This window comes from Raphanus sativus, unplaced genomic scaffold, assembly GCF_000801105.2.
Source record: "Raphanus sativus cultivar WK10039 unplaced genomic scaffold, ASM80110v3 Scaffold1088, whole genome shotgun sequence".
NCBI lineage: Eukaryota > Viridiplantae > Streptophyta > Magnoliopsida > Brassicales > Brassicaceae > Raphanus > Raphanus sativus.
The window spans coordinates 15,818-25,618 of record NW_026616402.1 but is presented as its reverse complement, the minus strand read 5'-3'; the positions used below and the strand labels follow the sequence as shown (position 1 = coordinate 25,618).

At 36.3% G+C, this 9,801-nt stretch overlaps 2 protein-coding genes and 1 pseudogene across 3 annotated transcripts; 1 reads left to right on the top strand and 2 right to left on the bottom strand.

Moving 5' to 3' along the window:
- Window positions 1–245: 245 nt before the first annotated feature.
- On the bottom strand, window positions 246–1,535 carry LOC108831577 (uncharacterized). The gene has a single exon (XM_018605102.2). The coding sequence runs from the start codon at window positions 1,533–1,535 to the stop codon at window positions 1,194–1,196; it is 342 nt and encodes a 113-aa protein (XP_018460604.1). The 3' UTR covers window positions 246–1,193.
- A 3-nt stretch (window positions 1,536–1,538) lies between these two features.
- On the bottom strand, window positions 1,539–6,862 carry LOC108831575 (uncharacterized protein At4g18490). Of its 2 annotated transcripts, XM_018605101.2 has the most exons (16): window positions 6,733–6,862; window positions 6,069–6,155; window positions 5,664–5,760; window positions 5,304–5,489; window positions 4,393–5,220; window positions 4,108–4,293; window positions 3,942–4,040; window positions 3,695–3,832; window positions 3,373–3,522; window positions 3,111–3,297; window positions 2,962–3,023; window positions 2,835–2,874; window positions 2,568–2,741; window positions 2,380–2,490; window positions 2,210–2,281; window positions 1,539–2,096 (listed from the first exon to the last, which is right to left on the bottom strand). In XM_018605101.2, exons 2-15 carry the CDS (start codon window positions 6,124–6,126, stop codon window positions 2,213–2,215), a joined length of 2,385 nt encoding a protein of 794 aa, XP_018460603.1. In that variant the 5' UTR covers window positions 6,127–6,155; window positions 6,733–6,862; the 3' UTR covers window positions 1,539–2,096; window positions 2,210–2,212. The 2 variants fall into 2 exon arrangements, with proteins under 2 accessions (XP_018460603.1, XP_056854256.1); XM_056998276.1 differs by having other exon boundaries at window positions 1,539–2,281; window positions 3,695–3,829.
- A 670-nt stretch (window positions 6,863–7,532) lies between these two features.
- Window positions 7,533–8,927, top strand: LOC108831573 (magnesium-chelatase subunit ChlI-1, chloroplastic-like; annotated as a pseudogene).
- Window positions 8,928–9,801: the final 874 nt, after the last annotated feature.

Sequence of the window (9,801 nt, the reverse complement as noted above, 5' to 3'; positions counted from 1 at the left end):
TAAACTATATACCCTAAATTCAATATCCTAAACCCTAAACCCTGAAACCTCAACTATAAACCCTAAATCCTCAACTCTAAACCCTTAACTTTATACCCTAAACCCTAAAACATCAAATCTAAACCCTAAATCCTAAACGTTCAAATCTAAACCCTTCATTAAAAGTAGTGGTAAAAGTGGTTAGTGTAAACATGAAAAGTGGTACTATGAAAATGGTATTTTTGGCAATTTCTCTTAAAAAAACTCATACAACATAAAGTAACATACAGAAATAAAATTGCATGAACATATAAATATTACAAAAATGAAGACTGCATTAGAGCAGTTCCATCGGTAGTACGAGGAAAAGTATCTCACAACTACCAAGGACTAAAAGAAGAGAAAACTGGAGAGATGAAAGGCAAAAGTATCTCTGCCCCGAGCCTATCAGATGCTCTCTCATGCCAAATGGCCAAGTTAACTAAATGAAATAAAAATTAACATTCTAATAAAATTACAATATAAAATTAATAGAAAAGCTGTGAGATACTTATTTTGAGATGCTGTTCAATAATGTTACTCTTACAATCAATATTGCTTGTAATTATTTAGTGTATGTTTTTAAGTTGTTTATAACGAAAAATTATGGTCCAGCTTAATTTAATAAATATGGACTTCAATACAAAATGCAAAGAATTTAAAACTGCATTTGGTGAATCTCAAAAATAAGGTGGGGATGCTCTAAAAAAAATTCATGACACCGTTATCACTTATCAGTGTACGTACACATACTTTACAATCTAACTCCATGACACAGGTTTTTTTTTCTAAACCCCAGGACATAGTATCAGTTATCATTTAACAGAAAGACAACTTCGATTCACTTCTCAGATGGGGAAAAATTGCAGTAGCTACTATCTCAAATATTCCTGGCTAGTGCATTTTAAAACCAAGAGCTAGTCAGAAAAGACCAGATCACAATTCGAACGTTCACAGTTACATACGTTGAAGTTAGGAGCGTAATTATACTGACGCTGGACAGAAATACCGCAAGAATCTTAATAATTGAGAAACCAGTATACTCATGGGAAACATATCTCGTGTGTTTGAGTACATGAAAGCTAATGACAGGGTATTGATAGAATACCCTTAACTAAAAACTGATACATAATTCCAGAAACTAGAAAAGAACCCAATACTAAGATGATATAATCTCATCTGAAATTTCTACAAGAGAATGTAGAAGAAGCCTTGAGAGCAGCAACAGATCTTCTCTTCATGCATTTGGGATCAACTGATAGAGTCGGAGAAGAGGGGAAGTGGCGAATCAGAAAGGAAGAGGACAATGTTGATGATGACGATGAGACAAAGAGATTGGTGATGTCTTTAAGAGGCTGTCTTCTAGATCGCTTTCTCCTGATTATTCTGATTTGGGTTTTCTCCTTATCAATGATGGATGAGGAAGAATCCAGAGGCTTGACAGAAGTAGTGGTCATCTCCGAGGGCGAGACGTTCTCTTTGTTGTCGTTTTGAGGGTTTAGATCGAGAGCCGCCATTAATGCACAGCTAAAGAGATAAGATAAGAGTGTTGATGAGAGAGAGATAGAGAGAGATGGACTTGAGGAAAGGAGGAGGAACTGACGAACTGTATATGAAGTATGTGAATAGGAGGGACTTTGAAACAGATTTGGAAGTTCATAGATCTGAGATTTGGTGTTTTCGTTTCTCTGGAGGGAGTTTTTTTTTGGTTTTTGAGGATGGTTCTAAAATTTTCCGAAACTTGGAAAAGGGCTCTGTGTTATGGAGGGAACTCGTGTTAGAAAGAATAAAATCTCCGTTTCTATTTTGGTTCAAAATTTTGGTTTTGTTTTTGGTACTATTTAAAGTGTTGACTTTTGACTTGAAGAGATCAAATCATTTCACTGGAATTAGCACAGTTTTACGCGCCACATTTGGTTTGGGATGTGCGCCAAGAAGTGGAGGGAACGACCCGAGTTTTTTTTCTTTTCTAACAGAAAATCAATTTATCAAAATTGGGCCCAAAGGGACTACATCATTTCCGAGCCCATGGGATTTATCTGCTAGTAATGTACGCATGCACACTATTTGGTAGGGCCCTAGATATATCCAGTGTATGTGTTAGTATGAATGTATTTGTGTGTTATAACTTGCATTCAATTGAAATGCCATTAACCATTAACCAAATATTCAATCTGAGAGAATCCTTTACCTCTTAAGCAACAGTGGTGGTTTGAGTGTCCCTTAAACTCAACTTGGCTGCGAACTTCTGGATCATACGAACGTTTCTGATTATTAAGGGAAACAAAACACACAAGAGTCCATATATACACAGCTATAGATAGACAAAATCTAACAACGATACAGAAATTAAAAGGATATCTTTTCTTCATGTAAAGGATGGTTGAGCATCAGGAGCTTATTGCTGTTTACTACAGAACGGACAAGTAAGTCTTTTGCTTCCTCATGTTTCTTCTTCAGAATGTTGCAAATCTGCACAATGGAACAAAAGGGCAATGATCAAAACAGTTTATAAATGTGGGTACTATGAGCGAGAAGAAGAAACTTACACTCTCGAGTTCTTTTGTATATGCTCCAGCTTTCTCTATGTTATCAGAATTCTCCGTGACTGGGATTTCCAGATTTGCCATGTTTATGATGTGGTGATTAGACGTACTCCGTGGACTTTTTTCCACAAGCTCCTTGGTTGTCTTATTATCTATTCTACTCTCTTGGCTTGAGAACTGGAAAATCAATTGTGTGAAAATGTTAAAGTAAATTAAACACAGAAAAGTTGTCCTGATAATACTAATCAAAGGTCTTTTGATAAATCTAACCTTTCCTTGCGCAACTCTATGTGTGAAATCCTCAACGTTCCTGTGCATTCCCAGTCATATCATACATCAAGAAGTAAGAACTAAGAAACAAATTTATAGATGTGGTTTAGAAACCAAATGTAGAAACCTGTTTTCTCTTGGAAACATGGAAAAGCGTTTAAGTTGTGGCTTCAGTGATCTATCTGCATCCTGTGGAAAAACAAAAGACTTTTATTCAATCCCCATATATATTCATGAAGAGAAAACATTTGCAAAAATGTGAGTTCAAGTATAAACCTCATCAAGAGCTTTCCGCTTTAAAGAAGATGGGTAGTCCAGGAGTTGAGTTTTGTCTCTAGGAGCCAAATGATGAGACTCAGAGCCTTTTTTAACTGATGCTTCGGTATTTCTCTCCTTGCTTATTGTAGAGTTCACTACTGGTTGCACCAACGAACTGGATTGGTCTTTAGTTACTCCAATAGTCCTATAGTTGAAGAAATTAGGGAATCTGAATTGTGATATACTATCGTGAGATTGTATACCACAAACTGTTGTGTACCTTTGAGTTCTCGCAGAACGCAGATCAGACACCATATTTCCAAATTTAGGCATTTCAAGAGATACCAACTTGGACTTCTGCAAAGATTCTGCTCCAGAACTCAGATTTTTACTTAGCTTCTGAGTCAAGCTAGAAGCATTGAGTTTTGAGCTGTGACAAAACCCATAAAAAGGAAGCTTAATGCATATCTCTATAATAAAACTTCATAGAGATAAAAAATTAACGGCTACAAATTTATACACAATGCGATAGTAACCTACTTAGGGAATCAAGAGCATAGCAACAGCTAGGAAAGAAGTAACTTAAAACGAGTAAATCTCACCTTATATTGATCTGCAAGATGGACTTCCCTCTGGTTGTATTTTTAGCTTGCAGCTTTAAATGATCCAACTGTCCACCCATATGTTCTGCAGTCTTGGCATTTGAATGGTCCTTGTGGATTATCTTTTCATGAGAACTGCTGCTAAAAATAATTGCATATGTTACCTAGCTTTTATATATATATATATCATCTTGAAAAAAGAGAGAAGATTATTGTTATGTTTTAGCATATAATCCCAGAGCATTACCTGATAGAACTGACATTTGCTGTTTCAGAATCCGTTTTCACAAGCTCAACTTGACATGTTCTTGTTTTGGATCCAGGCAACTCATCTTTGATCTCATGTCTGCATTTTGGAGAGGAAATGTTAGTGTAAGGATAGTTAGACAAACAATAAAGAAAATAAATATTACCTTCTATCATTTGTAAGGTTCATATTAACCGCAATCTTTTCCCCGGTCACTGGCCGACTCTCTGTTTGAGTCAGGGAGGACTCCATCACATGGGATTGTGGTTTTTCTGTCTTCTTAAAAAATTTGGATCTGATAAGTCCTGAGTCTTTGTTTTGCATGGTCTTTAAATCACTGAGCCCTGGCACGCTGCACTCAGTTTACAGAATAAAGCAGTCAGACATTTATTCCAGTTTCCAAGTTTACTTGAAGAATGTTAAAGCAGAAAGTAGTTTTGTTTTTTTTAACCTGTGCGATGGATCCAGTGATAGTTTTCCACTCGAATCTTGTACTTGGGCAGCTTGGCTTAGACGAGAGCCTGGTGATATTTTTCCTGAGAGATTTGGTTGAAGAAGTCCATGATCTGGATCAGATGATGCTCTTGTAGTGTGACCCTGCTTTTCTGCCTGAGTCCCTGTACCCATTTCTTCCTGTTGATGATCCATCTTGACCAAACATAACTGAGATGAGATGCTTGGTTTAGTCTGTTCAGCCATTTCATAGCTTGAGTCCATGGTGGAAATCTTTTCATCGTTCGCATTCTGTTCTGTATCTCTAGGACAGTCTTCGTTTGAACTAGACCTGCAGATTTCATGGATATCTGGACTGGTTTCTCTGTTTTCGGCATTAGGTGTATTCTCAGAAGGATGTAACGGGGAGGGTGCTGCGGTCTCGTTTGGAAAACATGGATCATCTGTATCTTCAACCATTGCACATGATGTCTTCAATGGTGAAGTGCTTACAGATTGAGGTTGCAGACACATTGTACGAGTAGGTGATTCCATTGCCTCAGAATTCTCCATCCTCTCTTCTGTAGCTTGCTTCAAGTGTGCGCTACTATCCACAAGCATAGTATCTGTAGTCTTGGAGTTTATGTTCTCTTTTCCAGCAGAAGCTTTTTCCTTAACATCGGTGTTTATCACGGAGGCAGCTTGTCTAGTTATTGGTAAGTCTTCACCAAAGTCCAAAGAGTCAGACTTATCAATTTTACTTATAGCAGAAATGTCTTCGAAATCCATGACCTTAGTCGTTGTCTTGGTTCCCTTCTTCGGTGGGCTTGAATCAAAGTCGTCTAACCTGCTTGCAGAAAAGAATAGTGGTAAGTAAATTCAGATTGACATAGGATTTCTTAGAAGGATATTGTTTTAATAGATTCATACGCATCAAAGTCATAAGAGAAGTCAAATAGATTCTTTTTCTGCTTTAAATCTCCACTGGACTTATCACCAGGGCTCTCTTTCGTTTTTGTGGTTTTCTTGGCTGGGCTGGACAAATCAAAGTCTGGCATGTCCACTTTGAACGATGATACATTTCCAAAATCTCCATCAAGATCGAAACCCATATCCCTGAAAAAGAGACATAGATACAGAACTTATATGAGAGCCTAGACATTGTTGTCAAGCAACCGCATCTTAAAAAAGAAGTAATCCATCACAATGGAGAAAAATATTCCGTGATTAAACAACATAAGCTTAGGAGCAAAGATGGTTTAAGAAGCACATCATATAGTTTACACTCACATCTTGAAGACATTCTTCTTCTTATTAGCTGGCGACTCAAAGGCAAAATCCATGGAGTCATCTGCAAAGTTCCATGTATTTTTGTCCATGTCGTTGTCTGCAAGTAACCCATGGAAAGTTAGAGACTAAAGACAAATCACGCATCTTAACAATGGAACAACATCTTAAAGCATCAATCTATGTCAAGAAGAACCAAAATAGACCAATAACTGGGATAGATAGAACAATGAGGAAAAGAAACACTGAAAGATAGCATGCTTGATGTAAAGCTCATAACATCAAGTTATCAATAAAGTCTACTTCATAACTTTTTGCCGCAGGCGGCTTGAAGGAAATTCCATACTAGTAAAAAAAATTGGATTCAATAATGTTCAGATCACTAAAACCAAAACACTTAAACCTTACCGAGGATAAGATCTTTCTCCTTAGCTTTAGTAGAACTTTTTTTAGCAGGCGCAGACATGGCAAAATCCCTTTCTTATTGACAATTTACTGCAAAGAGAGAAAAAAGGCAACCATCACAATGTTTGATGTTCTGATGAAAAGAATCAAGTCACGTCAAAAACTAAAGAAGAACGTTAGCTAGCAGACAAATCATTAGTTCCATTAATATTCTTCCAAAATAGGTAAAGGATTCGCTATCAAGATAGAAACTACCACCGAGAAACAATGTGATTATACGAGAAGCAATGTAAAGAAGGAAGACATGTAGCTTTGAGAAATCACGAGAATCATCACACCAAGTTCGCAGAAAAACGCAGGCGATTCCTAGGTTTTAGGCAACGAAACGCCACTCGGAAACTATTTTGCAGGAAGGATCGAGCATTCTAACTCAAATCTACGCATAATCGCCACCTCCAACAGATTAATGTTCACATACGATCATCGAACCTTAACAAACCGGCGCTAGAACGACGCATGAGCATTCTAACTCAAATCTACACACAATCGCTACATCCAATAGATTAATGTTCATCTACGATAGTCAATTTTTTTTCGAAGCGGAGCTAGAACGACGCGTGAGAGTAAGATTCTACTCAAGCGGCGAGCAACAAAAGAAAACTCTTACCGATTGAGTTGATTTACAGTTGTTGATTCAGAGGTACGAGCTAACGGTTAACGTTCAACGGGAGAAGAGAAGACGACGACACCGGAGAGGAAGTTCGCCGACGGAGCTCAGTGGGAAGATTTGAAATTGCTGGTCTTCTAATGGTTTTGTTTTGGTTAACGGACCTTCTTGTGGGCCTTTCAAGTAACTTACTTACTTTTTTTTTATTTTTAAAAATAATGAAATTTAAAAAAAAACATTTAAAAAGGAGAAAAATAGAGAGGGAAATCTCTCTCTCCTCATGCTGACCACAAGAACCAAACAAAAATTTCAGAAGAATTCTTAAAAGCCAACTAAATTTTGACCCGTCCTTTTTGTTTTTTTTTCAGTATAAAGATTAATTATTATTTGTTTTAATTATATAAACTGTAACATGATCAAGTTTCAATTATACGGGTTTGTAATAGTGTGTACAGTATGGCGAAATTTAAAATGTGTCATACAACCGTTTTATGTTTGTAATAAGTTAAACAATGTTTAATTCAAATTTTTTACTTGGGTTATTATATAATTTTAAAGATTTATAATTATATAAAATATTGCTAAAAAGCGCGGGTTGTTTTTACTTATTAACCGAAAATTAATTTACAATTTACTATTGTTTTTGTTTCAAATCGTAACAATTGAGTTCTTATATTTTTATTATTTGTTTTTTATCTTCAAAATAAAAATAAATAGAAAAAATATTTCGTCAAGAGTGATTTCAATGAATTTATAATTTTTTATTAAAGAACATATAATCTAAAAGTTTTTTGAAAATAATGTTGAGTTTTAAGAAGTGTTTTCATATTCGACCTAGATCTGCTGAACTGGTAGACCCGTACCATGTATATAATCTAGTTCGGATTTAATGAAAAAATCGTTAATTAAAAATCCGATAAAGCCCGGTAAAACCCAAAAATTCATTATTAACCTGTGATCTAATACCAGTGATCAAATAAAACATAAAATATCTTATAGTATTTTGATTTTTTATTAAATTAATCATATACTTTTTAATACTACGTAAACTTGTGGTCTTTAAACTTTGATGATATTTTATTATGTCATCCAAATAAAAATATAATATAAAACTTATTAATATGACAATATTAGTTTATTTTTGTTATTAATAACCTATTATAAGTTTGTATTTTTCTATTTTTCTATTTTAGAATTTAAAATTAATTTTATGATACATAGATTTAAGAAAATAATATTATAATGTCATTATGTTTTTTTTATTAATTTAGTTTCAGAATATATATGTCTAATATTTGAACATAAAATATTTATATTAAATAAAAGTAACATAGTTTATAAATATGTGTAAGCCCATTATTTGTTGATCCATTTAAATATATTTCTGCAGGCCCAAAACTAAAAGACTCAAATGCCATTAATGAATTTTATTAATCCTTTGTAAAAATAAGGGTATTTTTGGAAAATTTAAAACATTCATTAAGAATATAATTTAGGAATGATCATGTTTTAATGGTATTGATCAGAAGCTTGTGAAGCATCAAAGCGCACACAAAAGAAAAAGGAAAAAAAGTGAAGTTTGATTTTTAGGTAGGGAAGTTTGATTCAAAGAAGAGTGCCAGGCCGGTTTATCCATTTGCAGCTATCATAGGCCAAGATGAAATGAAGCTATGTCTCTTGTTGAACGTCATTGATCCCAAGATCGGTGGTGTGATGATAATGGGAGACAGAGGAACTGGGAAGTCCACTACCGTCAGGTCCTTAGTTGATCTCTTACCCGAGATCGAGTTAGTTGCAGGTGATCCTTACAACTCTGACCCGTTGGACCCTGAGTTCATGGGCGTTGAGGTAAGAAAGAGAGAGCCGAAAGAGGAGAGCAGGTTCCCGTCGTTGCCACCAAGATCAACATGGTTGATCTTCCACTGGGTGCAACTGAAGATAGAGTTTGTGGGACTATCGATATCGAAAAGGCAGGCGTTGCACAGAAGGTGTCAAAGCAGGAGAAGCTTCAAGACCAGATTTCGAATGCTAGAAGCAATCTTTCATCTGTTCAGATTGATAGGGAACTGAAGGTGAAGATCTCTAAGGTGTGTTCGGAGCTCAATGTGGACGGGTTGAGAGGAGATATGGTGACTAACAGAGCGGCAAAAGCACTTGCGGCTTTGAAAGGGAAAGATCGAAGTAACTGCAGATGATGTTGCAACTGTTATACCTAACTGCTTAAGGCACCGTCTCAGGAAAGATCCGTTGGAATCTATTGATTCTGGAGTTCTGGTTTCTGAGAAGTTCGCTGAGGTTTTCAGTTGAATAATAGATCAGCTTCTTTTGTAATTTTTTTTTTTTTTGTCAAACCAGAACTTCCATTCAAAATAAAACTCTAAATCCATATTACATAACTAAACGAGCTAGGCTTGCTCTTGCCAAATAGTCTGCCTGAGAGTTTTCAAGACGAGGGATAAAAGAGTAGGAAATTGGACAGAAGAGAGTGGCAAGGTTCCTTATATCAGTAAGGATACCTGCAATCTCATTCATATACCGCCCTTCACAAAGGGTAGAAACGAGGACCTGTGAGTCCGAGAAAAAATGGAGGCTTGGGAGAAGTAGATCTTTCGCCTGCTTGAGAGCATCTCTTAGCGCAAGCGCTTCTGCAATAAGTGCTGATCCAACATGGGTTCTGTTTGAAGAACCCCGACATATCACAGCTCCTTCTCTGTTCTTGATGATCCATCCCATACCTCCTGATCTTGAGGATTCCTGCCACGCCCCATCAATCCAACATAAGAAAGGGCTGAGTCTCTGTGAGCTACCTGATGAAAGCTTCAACTGCAACTTCTTCTTTCCTAAATTTGCATCCTCCCAAGCTCGGGCTTCTGCTATTGCCTTTGATATGATATCTTCCACCTGATACACTTTCCCTTCAAAAACTAGTTTATTTCTTGCTGTCCACAAATTCCACAAGAACCAGGGTACAAGTGGAGATGAGATCACTCCTAATGGGGGAAGGCCTGCTCGGTGCACTTGAGAAGAATACCAGTCTGAGAATAACAGGTTAGGAGCCTGATTTGTGGT

Coding starts and splice junctions, on each gene's coding strand:
- LOC108831577 (XM_018605102.2), bottom strand. CDS start 1,535: ATGGCGGCTCTCGATCTAAACCCTCAAAACGACAACAAAGAGAACGTC.
- LOC108831575 (XM_018605101.2), bottom strand. CDS start 6,126: ATGTCTGCGCCTGCTAAAAAAAGTTCTACTAAAGCTAAGGAGAAAGAT. Junction 3,833..3,941: donor GCAAATGTCAGTTCTATCAG/GTAATGCTCTGG, acceptor TATTTTTAGCAG/CAGTTCTCATGAAAAGATAA. Junction 2,282..2,379: donor ATCCTTTACATGAAGAAAAG/ATATCCTTTTAA, acceptor ATAATCAGAAAC/GTTCGTATGATCCAGAAGTT.